The sequence below is a fragment of the Arvicanthis niloticus genome, chromosome 4 (genome assembly GCF_011762505.2).
Source record: "Arvicanthis niloticus isolate mArvNil1 chromosome 4, mArvNil1.pat.X, whole genome shotgun sequence".
Classification (NCBI taxonomy): Eukaryota; Metazoa; Chordata; class Mammalia; order Rodentia; family Muridae; genus Arvicanthis; species Arvicanthis niloticus.
Window position 1 is genome coordinate 134,988,827 of NC_047661.1, and position 19,664 is coordinate 135,008,490.

Consider the following 19,664-nt stretch of genomic DNA (forward strand, 5'->3'; position numbering starts at 1 on the left):
CCGAGAGAGTTGAAGTGGCTGGTGGTGAGGTGGGTTCAACGTGTAAGTTAAGGGTTTGCAAAGCGGCCCATGAGTAACTTAAATCCCATACTTTGGAAACCAGAAAAGAAAACATGATAGAGGCTGCGTATGCCTAGCCCATTTAACAACACCAGCCACCCCCCTCAAGATACCAGCTGTTGCCGGGGCAAGCTGCAGGCCAGACCTAAGGGCGGGTAGCCAGAGCTGGCGGGAGCTGAGATCCCTGAACTGGCGGGCCAGGGTTGAGGAAGAGAGGGAGGGAGGGTGGGAGGGAGGAAGCGCGAGAGGGAGGGAGGAAGAAAGAGAGGGAGGCGTGTCATGTGATCCGCTTCCCTGCTTCTTTAAGCGTCCACTGGCTGCCGGGCGGCCGCAGTCTCAGCTCTGGGCATCTGGGGAGCCCAAGCGGCTTCGCCCAGGCATCCGCGCGGGCGCCTGCGGTCTGGGTCCCACCTTCTCTGCTATCGCACCCTTGAAGTTTTACAGCACCAGGAAAAGAGGGCAAGGAAGAAGGAGAGGGGAAGCGAAAGCATACCCTAAAACATTTACTTAAAGGAGAAAAGAAAGGGGGTCGCAGAAATGGCTGGGGCAATTATAGAAAACATGAGCACCAAGAAGCTCTGCATTGTTGGAGGGATTCTTCTGGTTTTCCAAATCGTTGCCTTTCTGGTGGGAGGCTTGATCGGTAAGTGTGAGAGCTGCAAACTTTCCCCTTTCCCTTTCTTCGGCCCTTCCCTCTTTTGCCTCTTGGGCTACTTGTTACAGTATCGCTGCCTTGCCTCTATGATCTAATTAGTCCGGCTATTGTGCTTAAGAAAGCAGAGCTCCATGGGGCTCCATGGGGCACAATCCAGTCTAGTGGCAAAGAGAAAAGGAGGGGAAAAGTTTTGGCCTAGTTTCAGTATCCACTTGAAAGGCAGGAGGGGGTGGGGGTGGATCTTAAGCATGGCGACGGATCGCGAGGAAGTGCTGGGTCGCAAAGTTGATTGCTCCCCCTGCTCTTTCCCTCGCCCGCCCCCCTTTCCCTCTCGGTTCCCTTCCAATCAGCTCCGGGAGGGCAACGTAATCGACTTTATTAGGAATAACAGGAGAGTCGGGAGCTAAACCCGGTGCCAACCGCGAGCTGTTACTGGCTGTGGCTTGTGTAAATGCATTAGGTTGTCTCGATGAGAGACTAGAGCTGGTTTTGGGGTCTCAACCTTTAAGCCCTTGGCTTCCACGCCGCCACCCCACCCACCTCTGGCGGTGGACTTGTTTGAACTGAGGACTCGAAGTCGGATGGAGTAGAGTGGCTTGGGAGAGTCCTGGCCCTCTCAGCACCAACTTGGAGAGGGCGGAGGAGAAAGCCTGTCTAAAAGGTGTTGCTTTTGCCTCTTGTCCCCTTTGCCATCTCCCCTCCCCCTCTGCTTTGAGCCCCAAGATTCAGTGAGTCCGAAGCCTGAGGTCCTTCCCTGGCGCCAGGAGGACGTTTCCTGCTCCCTCCTGGGCTGCCCTCAGGTGACAGCTCTCAGGCGCCAGGGAGACTTTCTCAGTGCGCACCAACCAAAAACAAAACAAAACAAACAATCAACAACAACAACAAAAAAAACCCCAAAAACCAAAAAAAAAAAAAACAAAAAACAAAAAACAAAAAACAAAAAAACAAAACCCAAAACAAAACAAAAAACAAAAGAGGCTTCCGACGTAACTTGACCTTCTGCTTTAGGATCCACCCGGAAAACTCAACTTACTCCTACTATCTTTTCCACCTCTTGTCCCTTTCTCCTCAAGGTTCCGGACATCCTTGGACGAACTTCAGTGCCAACTTCGGAGCGAGCGCTGCTGGGCAGCTTGGCTTCCTTGGGGCTGGCTGTTGCTCCTGGCTGGGTGGAAGGCTCAGGCTAGGGTCTGTGCTTCTTGCAGGAGCCCCTGGGCAGCTCAGGAGCTCCCTTGAGGGGGTGAGAGTAGTGAGCACGGTGTTTTTCCTCTAGACTAGGGTGTGTTGGGTTCGCATTCCAGAGAGTCTGGTACTGGCAATCTTTGTAACACCAGGCTAAGTGTTTTAAACAAAGGAGAGAAGGAGACGCTTCAAGAAGGGAGTTCTGAGGAGATCGAGTACATGTTTCTAAGCCTCTGTCCTCCTTATGGGCGAAACACACGCACACACGCGCACACACACACACACACACACACACACACACAGTGCTTTTGTTTCGCTACACCATGTACAATCTCTTTTTCTCTGTATTGGATTTTCCAGGCTCTTAATACTTCTCTGCTAGGAGCTGTAGGCAGCAGCAGTCTCACAGTGATTACACCGCGGTTACAATTACACCTCTTGTTTCCCTTGATGAGCAGTTGCAGTTGGATGCTATTGGATCTTGTGTGATTTCAGTGGCAGACCATCATAAAATTTCTTGCACCTTGTGCTTTCAGAATTAAATTGGCCTATTATCCTTGCCTGACCTTCCCCTTTGAGGTTTTTGCACACAGTAAACCATTACAGTTTCCTGTAGCTGCACCCTGTCCACCCCACGAAACTGATGTGGGCCCACAGACTGGTTCCTGTAGTAGGTTTCCTATAGCACTTCTGGAACTAACATGTTTTCTGGACCCTCACCATTGCAGAGGAGATCCCAAAGGCCCCTGCAAGTGTTTGCTGGACATTAGAATTACCAGTTAGAACAGTTGTTTGTTCAAGTTAGGGTTGTCTGAAGTAGGAAGTAAGTAGTGCTAAGGTTGTTCCCACCCAACCTCATCTAAGGTAGAACTTGGTTAGTGGAGCTGCAGGCTCTGCCTAAATAGATTTTCCTAAATGAACAAACTACTTTAGTTCTAACTTTTCTTAGAAAAGAAACATGTCTCTCTATAACATTTGTTGGAGGAAGTTTTTGCATAACTTTACTTTGTATCACTGTTTTACTTTCCTTCTCTCCCAGCTGCAGTACTTGTCCTCAGTTCTGGTCCTGAGACTGAACAGATTATATGTAGCCCACACTAAATACTGTTTTAGTTTTTACTTCATCAACTTGGAGAGTAGCATTTTTGTTGTTGTTGTTGTTCTTAAGTAAATTTAGGTAGCCTAGGCTCTCTTATGACCTAAATACAGGAAATGGACATTAACGTGAGATACATGTTATGTTTTCCACTCAGCTTCTCTAAATTGAAAGTAGATGAAACTGTTCAGAGTGGACTGTTAGAATTAGTACTTGGAAGAACAGGAACTAGAGCAGAACTCTACTACTCAATCCCACTGCTACTTATGGGGCCAGGCATACTGTTCCTTCTGAACTGTAGCCACTCTGATACTTTTGAATCCTTGTTTCCCCCTGAGAAAATCTCAGGGGAGAAAAATATTATGTAAAAGCTCCTCATTGGAAATACATGACATACACAAAACAAAAGCACTCATCCCCTAAACAGCCATAGAGAATCATGAATCTCAAAGTGACTAGGCAAGTCACTTAACCAATAGGCTTTTCTCCTTACTGGTAGATATGGGTTTAAGAACACTTTCACCTCTGATTGTATACCTCTTTTAGCACTCAGAATTTTATATGACATCTGGATTAATAATTCAGTTGTAGCCTCATAAAATCAAGGGGAAATTTTTAAAAGAAGCCATAAAAGCAAATAGAAGGGATTTGGTTTGGTTTATTTCAAATCTCCTGTATCCTAAAGACCTTCTTACCTAACTTGTTAATTTGCTTTCTGGATGGCTTTATGTTTTTCTTGTACCAGTGTCTATATATATTGTTGAACTTCTGATGAAATTTTACAAACAGGCCTAGTAAAGAATATCATACTCGTCAGAATTTGGTAGACTTATAAATTTATTCATTTATGGTTTTGTTAAAATTTTGAGGCATTATAAATTAGACATCTTTTTATGCATTCAGAAACTTAGTAAGTGGCTAGCTTTTTAAATGTGTTTAATATTTAAGAACTCCAAAAAGGAAAATAAAATATTTTAAAAGGTACAGCTTAATCTTACTTTCCTGAAAATCAAGCCTGGAAAATACTAAAATAATTTTTTTTTTTTTGTTTTCATGCTTGATGAACTTAGTTCATGGAAAAACAGCTGTTGGGGTAGTAGAAGGGGTGAAAAGAGACCATGTGATGAAACAAGAGCACAGCCCACTAAAAATCATGAACTGGGGTATCTTGGCTCATTACATGTATGCTGTTTAGCGCAGATTAATAATTTCTGATGCTATGATGTTTAAAGAATCATGTTGCTCTTTCATCTAATTCTAAAATTATAAATAGAGCAGAGATCACAACTGGACAGAATGGATTATGGTTAAATTATTTTAAGCAAATTTACAAATAAGAATATTTCAAACTTAAATTGAAAGTAAAAGTAAACAAATCACCGTTATAATTTCTTTGAGAAGGAGCATTGTTTAGTCAAATGTTACAAGTAGCCTCCTTTTTAAATGCTGAGGATATAATAAAGTGTATAAGACATATATATGTACATATACAGTTACCACATTTTCTCAAATAGGCCTGTCAAGGATGCAGAACTCTCCATTATTCTGTTATTAAGTAGAAATTGTTGATGGTCTTGATTGTTATCCATTCATATGAGCATTTGTCTGATGCAGTTCATTTGAAAGTTGCTGAAATTTGAAAAGTTGAATGAAATTGTGGCTAAACAGGGTACATTAGATTTTAATTTTGCTGTATATATTACATGTATTATATGTAAAATATGTAATTATATATACTATATTAAATATATTACATACAGTCTTGTATCCCAGGGTGATTTCCCACTGACTAACGGTGATTTCCAATTCTTGATCTTCTTTCCTCTATATCCCAAACTTTGGGAATAAGGTATAGCTCACTAAACCAGGCTATATCTTATGAGAATCTTGAAAAGTACTGATTGTTTCTTGGCTGATACTGGTCATATTTTTCTGTATTTAATTATGTTTTTTATTTTATAAAATTACATAGCTAATCAAATTATACTTTTTCTTTAGTAACTCCTAGAGGAATCATACAACTGTTATTTATATAAATCTTGTGTGATCTCATAACTTTAATCAGTTTTTTCATTATTAAAATAACATTATTTAACTTTTAGAAAGCTAAACTTTGATTATTATAATGAGACAATGCTTGTGTTAGTAGTCTCTAATTGTTCTCTCATCTGATTTTCTTAGTACCTCTCATCTAGCCTTCTAGTGCAAATTTTCTTTCTGTAGTAAAAAGTGAGAAATATTTCCATGATGTAATTTTGAATAGTTTTGTGAGGCTTACAAATCCTTTGCCTATAAACTGTGCATTATCTAAATGACATTTTATAATAATTTGTCTTGTACCTTTATATTTTTAGTTTTATTTATTTACTTACTATTTATTATTTTTGTTTATTTTTGAGACGTCTTGCTGGCTGGCATGGAGCTCCCTATGTAGACCATGTCAGATAGACATCTACCAGCCTCTTGCTTCTCAAGTGCTAGAATTAAGGGCATGTGCTACCACTCCTGGCAACCCTTACTGTTAAATATGTACTGACTGAGAAAAGACTCATATCTATCTCCCTCATAAAGTAGTTCTATAGAACTTGTTAGTTCCAAGTTTTGGTATACCACTGGTTTAATGTCCAATGTATCGAGGTCCATAGTATGTCCAGGACAGGGCTATGAGAGAATATAAAGCCCAAATAAATTATATCCAGTGTGTGGATCTCAATGGATAATTTGTAGAAGTTGGTTCTATCCTTCTACCATGTAGGCCCAGGGATTGAACTCTTTTTAGACCCTTACCTGCTGAACCTTTTCACTGGGCCATCACTATTATTTTTGTACTCATTTTATTATGTAAATAATTGAGATGTAGGCAGTTCTAGTAAATTTTCTTAAGATATTAACTGTCTCAGTCAAATATGGAAGTAGACTTCAGTCAGTATGCTATCACAAACCAGAGTTAAACCATCCTGCCTCAACCATGACTTTGGGGTCTAAATAAAAAGTATTTTAGTGCAGAGAGGAATAATGAGTAACATTATGCTGTAACTGATTTCTCACTGTTAATTTTTGGATAACAGCCGTGTGGTGGTGGCACATGCCTTTAGTCCCAGCACTTGGGAGGCAGAGGCAGACAGATTTCTGAGTTCGAGGCCAGCCTGGTCTACAGAGTGAGTTCCAGGACAGCCAGGGCTACACAGAGAAACCCTGTCTTGAAGAAAAAAAAAAAGATTTGGATAACATGGAAAGAAAGAATAATCTATACGATGATAAAGAAAGTCTTACTTTAGTGCCAAACCAGTATCTTAGCAAGGCCAATGGAAGGTAACTTTTGGAGAAATTCAAACACCATTCTTACTCCTTTCTTAGAAGTTCTATTCAGCCCCCAAACTGTATGAATCATCTAATTGTCTGGGTAGCCTGGTTCATTAACCAGAAAGAAAGATTGCTTCATTTTATATTCCCCAGCTGGTAGTTTGACATATTTATGTAGTTATATAAGAAGATTGTACTTTTTCAAAGAAAGAAAAGAGATAGAATCACTGGAGATTAGAGAGGGATTTGGAAGGTATAGATGGCAGTAATGATAGCAGTTGAAACTTAAAAAAAAAAATAATAATACCAGCCAGGCAGCAGCGGTGGCACAGGCCTTTAATCCTACCTCTTAGGAGGCAGAGGCAGGTGAATCTCTGAATACTAGGACAGCCTGGTATACAAAGTTAGTTCTAGTTTCAAAGTTAGTTCAGGGTTTCAGGAAAAACCCTGTCCTGAAAACCCAACCAAGCAAACAAACAAAACCAAGAAAAACAAAAAACAACAACAAAACCCCCAAACCCTAATCAAACAGAAAACCCAAACCAATAACAACAAAGAAACCAAACCAAAACAAATTCTTTTCTAAAATGACAGTTTTTATGTCAGCATACAAGATCAGCAACTCTCAGGAGTAGACATGCTGACACCATGAAAGGTACGTTTTATTCTTCAGGAAAATGCTAATAGATTTATTTTTTAACATAGAAAAAAAATGAAGCTCTTGATTTTGATAGAAACAGATTTAACAGATTTACACATTAGTTTCACTTGAGTAGATCTCTCCTCTGAAATTTGGTGATCCTGGTCTAATGGGACAAGTAGACCAGATACAGGTTGTTCCTAAGTATCTGATGGCAGTGGGAGGACAGGACTTGAAGATCAAGAAATGTTTTGTTATTTTCTCTTTGCATAAAGAAACAAACTGAAGACTTTTAAATTATGAAAAATAAGAAGCCTCATATTTTAGAATTTAAAAAGAAATACTGAGACTCTTGTTTTATTCTTCAGTTCCTCAACTTCTGTATCCAAGCTTTACATTCTATCCCTAACAAGTTTTGTAGAGGAGGAAAAGCAAGAATCATGTTGCTGTCTAACCAGGAGCAGGTGTCTACTTTACTGTGACTGTTGACTTTTTGGTGGCCATGGAAAACATTTCCGAGGTATTGATTCATTTAATGCTCATTATATTTCACAATTATATTACTGCTACTTTTTCCAATTTTCAATTGAATCTCAGACCTGTTTAAGAAACTTTTTTGAAATACTACATGAAATCTCAATCTCCTTGTTTGGCTATGCCCCTTCCTCAAGCTAAGTAAGCATTTCCATTGCTACCTGAGTACCAAAATGACTTAGCTATTTCCTAAACAAACCATCCCAATTCCTGACACACAGCAGCTCTCATACCAGCCACTGTGATTATGACTATGCTTACAACCCATCCTGGGGAAGGCTAAGCGTGAGAAACTCACATACCACCTTGGTTACAACAGCATGCAGCAAAGGGAGGATGAACATTACAGAAACCTTGAGAAGTGAGTGCCAAAGAGTACCCTTTGTCTTCAGCCTAAACAACAGGTACTGAATGTAATTGGTAAAGGAAAAAAGGCAGTGTGGATATTGAAGGAGATGATAATGAAATATGGCCCAGGAAAAAAAAAGAAAATTTAAGGCCTGAACAAACATCCCTTCATTCCTTCAGGATATAGCTAGTCTGGATTTCTCATACCTACTTTTTTCTTGCCACCCACTCCCCTACAATAAGCTAGCATTTCCATCTCCATGCCCATTTAAATCCTGTACTTTCAACGGCAATTTTCTGTTGCTTTTTTTCCTCCCAGCTGTATGCGCTTAATATTCTCAGACATAGGAGTGCTCTTCAAAAAACAAAAACAAAACAACAACAACAACAAAAAACATAAAATCAACCAAACCAAAACAAACAACAACAAAAAAACCTAGCTCATGCAAATTATAGGGCTTTCTTAAACTTCTGGTTAATTCCCTTACATAGCTTAGGGGCTTTATCCATGCTGCTTGTCTATGAGAGCAGAGAGAATTAAAAGAAAATATCAAGCCTACTATATTAGTTTTGGCAAGGCATTAAAATTTTTCTTTAGAAAATAAGTAATTGTTCTGAAAATGGTTGAATCGGTGGTTTTCAGGCTCTCCATTAATAAATCCAGTCTCATAGACTGTAAAGTTAATTCTTCCTCCTTTGTCTTTACTTTCTTGAACCAAACAGTCATGAAGCAACATATAATTTAGTTGACATGATATAGACTTTCAGTCTCCCTACTTAGCATGTTTGTCTTCAGGTTATCACAACCAAAAAGGTGGGTTCTAACTTTGTTAAATCTAGCCTTCGCCGAAGGCAAGTATGCATTCTTGAGCTCCAGTTTCTTTTTAATCTGCTTCTCAACATGTTTTATGCTGTCCATTAGGCTGTAATTTGCCCTGAGTAGAATGCCTCTAAGGAGAAAGACACACCCACATTCCTTTCTTTGCTCTGTTCTTTTAAGCTGGTTCTGTCCTGTGTGAACCAGGATCCTGCTTTAGCTTTACATTCCTAAGCTAAGTAGTTACAGATAAAATTCTTGAGAAGTCTATGAATAAGCTATCATTTACAAAACATGTCTCTACTTGGAAATGATCAGATTCTTCTTATTGTTGGAGGTCAGGGATAGCTGCAACAGAAAACTGTGAGACCTAAGTTAGCTTTATGTTTGTTTTAACCTCTGGCTACATATAACCTACAAGTCTTTAATACATGCTCAGGAGAACAGAGATTTACTCTAAGAGAACATAATATTTCTATGTAATAGCCAATGAAAAGAAAGAAGAAAAGATAATTTGTTGATTTTAAACTGAAGGAGCATTTTAATCAGCATTCATTTCCCTTTCTTCTTTCCCTTCTTTTCTTTTTCCAGATACCAACAATTTTTTTCATTACTTTCTTTGCTTACTCCACTCATTCAAAATATATATATTTTAGGAGAAGGATGAGTATGGATAAATTTTTGATTAAAACTAGGGTTAGCATATCTGTGAGACAGTAACTTATAAAGTAGGACTTTAATAACGGCTGAGCCATCTCTCCAGCCCATAAAGTAGGACTTATCCCAGCTTTTTCTAAGAAACCATTAACTCACCACACTAAGCGAGCTGTTAAAATTTTTGAAAGGTACTTGCTGATTACTTGGGTGTATTTCAGGGTCCTTGAGAAATAGTTGCTTATAAAACAACAGAATGGCAGCAAAAGGTTTCTTGTTTGATGGCTTTTTGTTTACTGAAAACCTGGGTTATAAAGGCCTTTATCTCAACACTCAGGAGGCTAAAGCAGAAGGATCACTGTTACTTGGGGAGTGACTTCAAGGCCAGCTTCAACAACTTAGTGGGACCCTGTCTCAAGTAAGTAAAAAGAAGACTGGAATTATAGCTCAATTATAATAGAACACTTGCCTATTATGTATGAGAAAATAAAAGAAAATGCACTAATCCTTCTGTTTAAAGTTTTTCTAGTTGTAGAAAATTCATTCATCTAGAAATTTCATGTTATCAACAAATAGTAGTGATTTAATTTAACTATTTGTTATCAGAATTCCTATGCAGCCTAGATAAAACTTTAATATGCTGTAAAGTCTCAGTTCCCTTACCCCTAAAGAATTTACAGGAATTGAAACGATAATATAACTTGTACATTAGTTAGAAGTGTGCCTGCTAATAGACATTAATTACTTTATGAGAGTCATTTTTCTGGATTAGAAGTTACCACTACATAACTGCTTGGCACACACATGTATACATTTGTAGTCATCCTGTGTCTCATTATTTTTTGCTTTTTGCTTCTCAATTGCTTAGGTATTACTAGAAACCCAACAATACTGCTTTATGACCTTCCTATTGGCATAGTCCCTGCTAACTAATAGTTCAAGAAGTATGGAATTCACATATTTGGTAATCACAGTGGTTCATTTATCTTTTAGTTTAGTTTTTAATAGCTTTCACAAGCTATTAAATTTTTTATCTTAATTTTTTTTTCTTTTTAATATTCTGGCTTTGGGTTGAGGATATAGTTCAGACAAGTCCATGAGTTAAATTATCAACACTGCTCTCAAAATCTAAAATCCTGGGCCAGTATACATGGCTGTTCATAGCATAAGAAAACCTAGGTAGCAAAACTTTTAATGAAATTTTACTTACATGTTCCATATGTGCTTGTTAACAATGCAAGCCTTAGCTGCTCTTCTCTTCTACAGTATAAAATTGGAGTCATCATCCATTATGAAATATTTTCCTCATAAATTTATAATATATGATAGAGATTTTTGAACATCAAATTTGAGGGGAAAAGATGATCTTTTACTAATGCATTATCAGCTATTGGATTATTAGTTAGAATTATAAAGCTATATTGTGGTGGTACTAGAGGCATGTGCATGCTAGGTAAGTACCAGTATACATCTCTAGCACCATATGAATTTTAAAATAAGGATAATATAAATTGTAAGATAATATATAAAATAAGCCATATACAACTTTAAGCTCCACTTTGATGTGTAGTTGTTACCATAGTCAAGTACAAAATGAGTACCAGGAATATGGTTGAAGAAATGCATATATAAATGCCTTGCACTTTGGACTTATTGCAAAAATACCAAAAATGTACCTCTTTTGGTCTATATTTTCTAGTATTGTATTACAGGCTATGCTTTTGGTATTTAAACGAAGATAAGGCTACTATTTTTCTCTTGAGAATGTTAGCAGAAGGCCATGCATAGCTTCATGGTATGTATGCTTGGGCATATATAAACTTGTACTATTTTTGGAGTTGAAAAGGGACCTTCTTTTCAACATGGGTTGAAACAAGCTTTTTGGTCACTGTTCATGATCATTCCCTTTTCTTTATGTGTTTTTATCTTTCATTGGTCATAAACACAGATAAATGAATGAGGTTGCTTGTTTATGCTTGACAATTAAGTATAAAAGGAATATACTCTAGTGAATATATTTCCAAAGTTTGAATAATCAAATAGAGATGCTGAGTGATAGTAGAACAACATAAATATGTTTCTTCTGCTTCACCAGGGCTGTTCTGAAGAGACTTATTTTAGATGTATTTCTTCTGCTTCACCAGGGATGTTCTGAAGGGACTTATTTTAGATGTGTTTCTTGTGCTTCATGAGGGTTGTTCTGAAAGGACTTATTTTAGAAGCTCCACAGTTTGACTACAAACTCTTAAAAATGGGAATTTGTTTTTCTACTTTTCTAAGAATTTTGCAGACATATGGTTGTTCTTTAAGACTTACAGATTAGATTTTAAAAGGAGTTTAAATTTTAAACTTACTTATTTGTAATTCTAGGGATTGAGCAGATTCTCTGGGTGTGCTAAGCAAGCACTCTACTGATGAGCTATAACTCAGAAAGTATGGGTTCAAGTCCTGGTGCCACCATGTGCTGGCTAGGCAACCTTGAATAACTACTTAATCAGAGATTGAACGTACTTTTTGAAGAGGGTAAATTAGGACTCTGCAGATTTATTTTCATAAAATTGCTGAAAGATTAAAAAAAAACTTCAGTATAGGGTCTGTCAAGTAGTGAATCCTTAAAATTAATGACGATGTTATTGATAGTCTTAATCCTTTCACCCAGTGTCCTGGGGAAGCTGATGTAAATATCTCTGAGTTTTGGATGTCCTATAGTGTTGTATCTGGTGAAAAGAAATAAATGTTTTGTCTCCTGTTTAAATTTTTGATTACGAATATAATAACATTAAAGAAATTAAATTAATAAAAGTAGGAAAAAATAAATCTTTTTGAAACTCATCATTTTAGTGCAACAGTTTTGTTTAAATTTTTTTACCTTTGTTGTCTAAAATTCAGTCTCACTAAATAGAGACACTTAACAGAGGCTTTCTGTTGTCTTTCTGCCAGCTGCACATTTACTTTAGAAATTTAGCAATTCCTCCTCCTTCCTTCAAGCTCTGTTCTACTACTTAACTCAAGATTGCTATTGAGCCATTGAACCATGGGAAATTCATTTTCAAAATCTGCTTAATTGCTGTGAGACTTTAATTTGTTCTGGATGATGGTGCTAATGTCTGGGAACTGGGACTGAAGCCCTCCGAAGTTGTTAATTTAATCAACCGCTGTGCCCTTGCCTAATGAAGGGGGCACCAGATCCTCTTCACAAAGAGCCTGGGTCTCTCCTGACCACCTCCTTCATGATGAATAACAGAAGCCCCACAGTCAGGTTGAGCACTTGGGGCAAATTATCAGGATGTCAGTCCCCATTATCTGGAATCCTAGACTGAGTTTTCTCAATAACAACTGAATAGATTTTATATAGGAACTTAAGAGTTAAGGTAGGGTTTCTTGTGTGCTTGTGTCTACATCTGCTAATTCGAAAAGTTCTTTAATCATTGAGGTTCTGTTGCAGCTGGTCTATAATCTATAAGATCATAAACATCATCTCAAACTGCAGAGATGCCTGTTAACCACTCAACTTTTCCATGGCTAGACTGGTGAACACTTGCTCTGGCCTCATGATAAATTAGCTTGTTTATTCCTCTTCTGCTTATTTCTATCCTGCTGTTGGTTAGTGTAATGAAGCAGAAGCCTATTGTGTATGTTCATTGGGTAGCAATCCTCTGGCACCAAAGAGGGTAATTGAGTAGAAAGGCGGATGCTGTTGGTGCATGGGAGAAGCTAACACCACATGAGGTCACCAGGCTTCCAGCTTTAACCAATGTGGACACAATGCAATTGAGATTCTGAAAAGGGTTTGTTTATAGTGTGAGCGTAAGGGTCAGTAGTTAATTTGAAATGCTGTAGGTGTGTTTTCCTTGAACCAAGAAGGTACAGAGCATGTGTCATGGAAGATTGTAAATATCCTCTGGGGGTGGGGAGGGGAGTAGAGTTGGGGGAGGGATTTAAGACAAAGTGTACTTCAAAGTTCTAGTATACTTATTACCCACCTCCCTATGTTTTCTTAAAAATTTTGCATTCTTGAAAATTAGTTCACTGTAGAAAAAATTACTATATAAATCTGCGATTTTGAGGCACAGTCCTACCAAAAGCAACTTTAAAAAAAAAAAGAGTAGTAATTCTTCAAATGTGAAAGTATTAGAATCCTGTAAAATATAGTTAATATTATTCTAAAGAATGAACAAATTCAAAAATGTATGTCTTCTATAATTAATAATTGTCCTAACTTTAATGAAAGAATATAGAAACCATTATCCCCGTATTTGTTTGTAGTGTAGCCTTTTGCCCTTTTTAGGTGCCTTTCCCAGGCATATCTGTATTTTTAAATTTTCCTTGGTATTCACTTTGTTATTTAATTTCCTGTTTAAAATTATAGAATCATGTTTTTATAACTCAGATAATTTAAAGAGCCTGCCCCTATATTTGAGGGAAAGGTTGCAAGCAAACATCTGTTTTTCAGAAATGAAAGCAGGAAAAAATATGGAGATTGTAGAGACCCAAAGGTTTGCCATGACCTTTATCATGCTTTGTGGAGTGTATGTTAAGTCTAGGCACTACATTTGATATTCCTGATACCTCACATTTGTAGAGAGCTTTTATCCTCCTTCAAAGTGCTTTTGTAGGAATCACCTTATTTGATCTTGCCAACAGTCCAGGATAGGCCAGTTCACCAGGGAGCTTCGAATTTAAAGTCATGGGATCTGAGAAAAGAGCTATGCTTATGGTATGTTTTGTTTGTAAGGCATTAGATTTGTGGTGATTAAAACTTAGAAATTTGAAATTTTATTGACTACATGGTAACAGATAAAGAGTAAAAAGTACAGTTGTATTTTTTAATGTAGAATTATTTGTTGTAGAAATACCTGTACTTCTATTACTTTTTGAGCTCTCTTTTAGAATTAAATATTGTCTATAGTCTATTTTCTTTACCTTTTTTCATATAACTTATAGTTACTTCTGTGAACAGTTGTTAGATGTCTCTTTAAGTATTATTTTGATAAAGTATAGTCTGTTCAGGTTCTTTCTCTCAAGTTCTTTTGATACTCTGGTAAATTTTAGAGGAGCCAGAAAGCACTCTCAAGATATGGGGAAATGGGCTGGGGAGATGCCTCAGCAGTTAAGAGCCCTGACTGCTCTTCCAGAGATCCTGACTTCAATTCTCAGCAACTACATAGTGGTTCACAACCATCTGTAATGGGATCTAATGTCCTCTTCTGGTGTGCCCAAAATATATATATAATGTACTCATATATATATAAAATAAATAAATAAATCTTTCTTAAGAAGATATGAGGAAAAGCCAGTTGACCAGGTTTTGTTGAAGTTTCATCACTTGTAGTATTGACTCTTTTTTTATTTTAGTTTTATTTAATCTTATTTTTACAGTCCAGATTTTATCCCCCTTCTGGCCCACCCTCTGGCTGTTCGACATCTAAAACCTCCTTTTCTCCCACCCCCAATCTCCACGAGGATGTCCCCATCCCACCACCCCTACCCCATCGGACCTCCCCACTCCCTGGGGCCTCCAGTCTCTTGAGGGCTAGGTACATCTTCTCTTATTGAGTCCAGACCTGGCAGTCCTCTGCTATATATGTGTTGGGGCCCTCATATCAGCTGGTGTATGCTGCCTGGTTGGTGGTCCAGTGTCTGAGAGATCTCAGGAGTCCAGGTTATTGAGACCGCTGGTCTTCCTATAGGATCGCCCTCCTCCTCAGCTTGTTCCAGCTTTTCCCTAATTCAACCACAGGGGTCAGCAGCTTCTGTTTGTTGTTTGGGTGTAAATATCTGCATCTGACTCTAACTCTTTTGTGATGTGTTTTTCTTATGTGTGTCATGCCAATAGATGGCCATTTGAGTATTAGTGTGATGAATTACAAAGCATCAAAATTGAATTATTCAGTGTTCTTTGACTTTGGTTCATAATATTTTCAGAATAAAAGCTATTATAAAATATTTTGAAAACCTTCATAGTTGAATTATTATTTGCATCTTTATGGTGTAATTAGCAGTTTCAATTCTATGGATTTACTTTTAAAGAATCGGTGATGATCACCATGTAACCCACTAGCTAAGTCTAGAAGTGCACAACTCCATATTTGTTATCTAATATTGGGTGTCTCTTAAATTTTTAAAGCCTTTGTTAATTTGCCAAGCATATCTTACTTTTTTCTTTTACAGTCCTTTGGTTGATTGTAAAGATAAGCTTCCTATTTAGTGACTTGATTTGCTTGGTTGCTTCTTTCCTTCAGTGTTATGTTTTCAATGTTGATCATTTTGGGAATGAAAGTGTTGAAGATTAGGAAAACAAAGAACTCACTGGAAGTTTTGTTTAGTTTCATGTTTTTTGTTCTTGTTTTTGAGAGGTAGCTTAGTTATCTTCAACTTTCTTTTTAAAGATTTATTTATTTATTTTATATGAATACACTGTAACTGATCCCATTACAGTTTGTGGTGAGCCACCAATGGTTACTGGGAATTGAACTCAGGACCTCTGGAAGAGCAGTCAGTGCTCTTAACTGCTAAGACATCTCTCCAGCCCCCTAGCTTCAACTTTCTACTTGACATGACATAGAGTCAACAGAGAGGAGCCAATTCCAAGACAGCCAGGGCTGTGCAGAAAAACCCTGTCTCTAAAGAAAGAGGAAGGAAGGAAGGAAGGAAGGAAGGAAGGAAGGAAGGAAGGAAGGAAGGAAGGAAGGAAGGAAGGAAGAAAGGAAGGGTAGTAGGAAGGGAGGGAGGAAGGAAGGAAGGGAGGGAGAGGGGAGGGAGGAAGGAAGGAGGGAGGGAAGGAAGGAAGGAAGGAAGGAAGGAGGGAGGGAAGGAAGGAAAACACTATTTAAAACTGTGTATTTGAGTGCATGAGTTTAGGAATCACTGTTGAGCACTGAGTTGATAGTGGAGATCACTAGAGATAATTCTTAGAATTTGGCTGAATTTCTGAATTTGAAACAAAGCTCATTGTAGCATATGCTGTATCTGAGTTGCATGCATGTAAAAGATAGGTGACCACAGTGTATCCAAGCTGCTGAAATGAATTTATTATAGGCAGAAGAGAATTTTTAAGGGTTGTACAAGCAGAGTAGTATCTCTAGAGATAGCTGGGAAATTTCCTTAGTGTATATGATGACTCTTTGGAAATTTCTTTAAGACATACTAGAGAATATGAGGCAGAATAAGCAGCAACTCAGCACATGTTACTATAGTTTTCTGTCTTAGCTCTGTGCTATAGAAGAATATGCATACCTAGATCTTGTCTTTGAGCAACTTCAATTTGATTAGAAAGACAAGACCAATAAAACAAGTTGTTGTTAAGGCTGAGGTTAGTTACAATTGATGAAGAGCTCTAAGCATATTTTAGACAAGATGAAAGATATTTTTGAATAATTGAAGTCTGACATAGATTGTCAGAAATTGGGTGAGTAATTGAAATACAATTTGATATGCATAAATGAAGACAAGATTTATATTATTCAATGTTCTCAATAATTAACTTAATAGAAAAAAATTAGTCTAGTATGAAGAAGTCTGCCTTGAGTATCATTTTCCTCTCTGGACATCCAATCCTTCATACTTCTTCCTGTCTGCTTGAAGACATTTCCTTTGACAATTAAAACAGGGGCATGCCTTTCCTCAAAGCTACATATGTTCATCAGTCTTTCCACCCACCCATTATTTTCTTTCTTTTTTTAAATTAAAGATTGTAGGGCAAATCTTAAATCTTTTGTTTATCTGTGAATCAGATATTTATTTTAAGATTTATTTTTATTTTATGTGTATAAGTGTTTGGGTTGCATGTTTATCTGTGTATGATGTACATGTCTGGTATCCATGGAGGCCAGAAAATGGTCATGGATCCCCTGAAATGAGTTATAAGTTGTGAGCTGCCATATGGGTACTGGAAATAGAAACCAGGTCTTTTGGAAGAGCAACCAGTGCTCTGAAACACTCATTAGAGTTAAGGCATATTTTCCACTTCACAAAATTGTGAAAAATATAGATCACAGGACAGGATCATCTGCTCATCTGTGGTAAGGAAAAATGTACCTGATATAAAACTACTGAGCTAATCTTACATAGTGAATCAAGTGATTGTCAACTTCAATATCTAGACTTGAAAAAGAAGACAATATATGTGAAGAATCTGACTTTAACAATAAACCAAAGTACAGGTAAGGTAAATATTTTAGGTTAGTAAAAGTGTTGGAGCAATTATAAAAATATTGTTAGAAAGACACAGCAACATATGACTATAAACAGGTAATGTTATTTGAGCACCAATTATACTCTAGGCAGTGGGCTAAGTGTTTAAACTCATTAGCTCAGTCCCTTTAAACTATTGATTTGAACTAGATTCTTAGGTTGACTTGGTTTTATATTTTAAGTTCTAGAAAAATTGAAGTATCTTTAAGTCACTGATTTGCACTCTTTAACTTGTTTATTGTATTTCTTTTAAAAAAGTCTTCTAACCAGGAGTAGCAGGTGGCACATGCATTTATTCCTAGCACTGGGTCATGGTGGGTAGAGAGCAGAGACAAGATCATTTCTGAGTTTGAGGCTAGCCTGGTCTACAGAGCTAGTTCCAGTACAGCGAGGGCTACACAGAAAAACCCTGTCTCAAAAAGCCAAAGCAACAACAATAAAAAGTACTTCTAAAAGAAACAGAGTTTGGAGTGCAAAAGCTGGAGGAAGCTGCAAATTGACCAGAAAGTTGACAAGTCCCCATAAGGACTGGTATTGTGTTAACCATTGTGGGCAAATCCATTCAGCTTAGGGCCTCTGTCTGTATTTCTCTTTGTGAATTCTTCTACTCAATGTCTCATCATCCTTTGTTAAGATGAGGTTCTGCTAGTTCTGTCTGCTTTTACCACATAAATGTTTTACGAACTCTCACAAACAGGCAAGATTGTTTGTGTGGGCTGTGAACAGATTGTGTGGGTGATAACACAAGTAGGAAAGAATTCAGTTTTTAAAAGGGAGTTGGGAAGGGCTCTTTCTTTGTCTGTCAGAATGGACTTGGACACAAAGAGAACTTCGTTAATCATGATTCCTTTGTAATCAGAACGGAGAGGCACTTTTAAAACACCACCCCTGTTAGGTTCTCTGCCTCAGTTGAGTTAAGCCAACTATGAAATACCTAATCTAATGGTTAAAATTTTCCCAGACAAAGCCTAGCAGAATCAAATTGTACTGATAAAATAGGTATCTAAGGTGCTGGCTTTGCCCAAGGTTTTCATGGTGGCCAGCTTGTATTTAGGTGATAAACATTTGATGGTGGGTGAAAAAATAGGAAAGAGATTTGTAAGACTTTGGAGATTTGATGAATTTATCAAATTTGAGTCACTTTACCTTTAAAATAAGGTAAGTCACTAAGCCTTTAAAATAAGAACAGAATAGAGAATCAAATTATTTCATTTACTAGATAAATTTGGAAAACTTGCTTTATCTTTTGGAAATTCCCTTGTTAGAAATCAAAGGATAGTAATCTTTAGTGCTCACTTAATCAGTGTTGTGAAAGATAGTAAGACCGAAACTACTCTTGAGTATCTTACAGACTGAAAAATAAGGAAATTCTCTTTGAATTCTTCATATTCAGTAGGGAAAGGTGAATCAGTATAGTTATGTTTTTGTTTTTTAGGAAAACTTGTTATTCTTTCAACATGTATCTTTTTACAAGGGAGGTTATATGCCTTGCTACAGATTAATTTTCTAGTACTTGAGGACAAGCTTGGAAATTTACAGTGTGGGTGGTTTTATAAGAATTTTGAATTTATCCCCACTATATCCATCCAATCTATCAGTCTGGTGGTGAGATGTTTTATAATGAATTGTTGATACTGAAGATATAAGGAGTGATGGAAAAACAAAGGCAACAGTAGTGTGTTGAAAGGGTTTGCCTATTTATTGTTATCTAGCTATTCCCTACTTATCTATCTTTCAAAAGTAAAACATAGTTTCAAACCCAATAAAAAAGTGGCCATACATTCTAGACATCTGAGTGTCTTATATTTGAAAGACAGTGGGTTTTGGTTTTATTTTTGTTTAAAAGCTCTGACTCTCCTATGCCTTGATCATCTCTTCAGAACAGATAGAAAATGATCTCTCACAATTTTTTTCTCCTGTTGGGTCTTTTATCGTCTAACATACTTTCCTTCTAGGCTGAAGTTTTCCTTTTCTCTCACATGAGCAATGGCTGGTATTTTCTCCTCAGTAGAAATTTCTAACCTTCACTTTCCATTAGCCTTTTCAACCTGAAATCCACATTTCGCTAATTACTCGGAGCAAAAGAGATTTTTATTTCGGTGACATGTTGCTCTTTTTCAATATAATTAATTTTTTAATCCAGTTTACACACTACTATAGATGAACATTCTTTCTTAATCCT

General features: G+C 37.3%; 1 protein-coding gene across 5 annotated transcripts in view; it reads left to right on the forward strand.

Moving 5' to 3' along the window:
• Positions 1-352: 352 nt before the first annotated feature.
• Positions 353-19,664, forward strand: part of Wls (Wnt ligand secretion mediator) — a 99,363-nt gene continuing 80,051 nt past the window's right edge. For 2 of the 5 annotated variants that reach the window (XM_076933449.1, XM_076933448.1), the window contains exon 1: positions 353-703. In XM_076933449.1, coding sequence (XP_076789564.1) covers positions 598-703 — 106 coding nt within the window. In that variant the 5' untranslated portion in view covers positions 353-597. Of the gene's footprint in view, positions 704-9,626; positions 9,708-19,664 lie in introns of all 5 variants that reach the window. The other 3 variants (XM_034499799.2, XM_076933450.1, XM_076933451.1) reach the window with 2 other exon arrangements.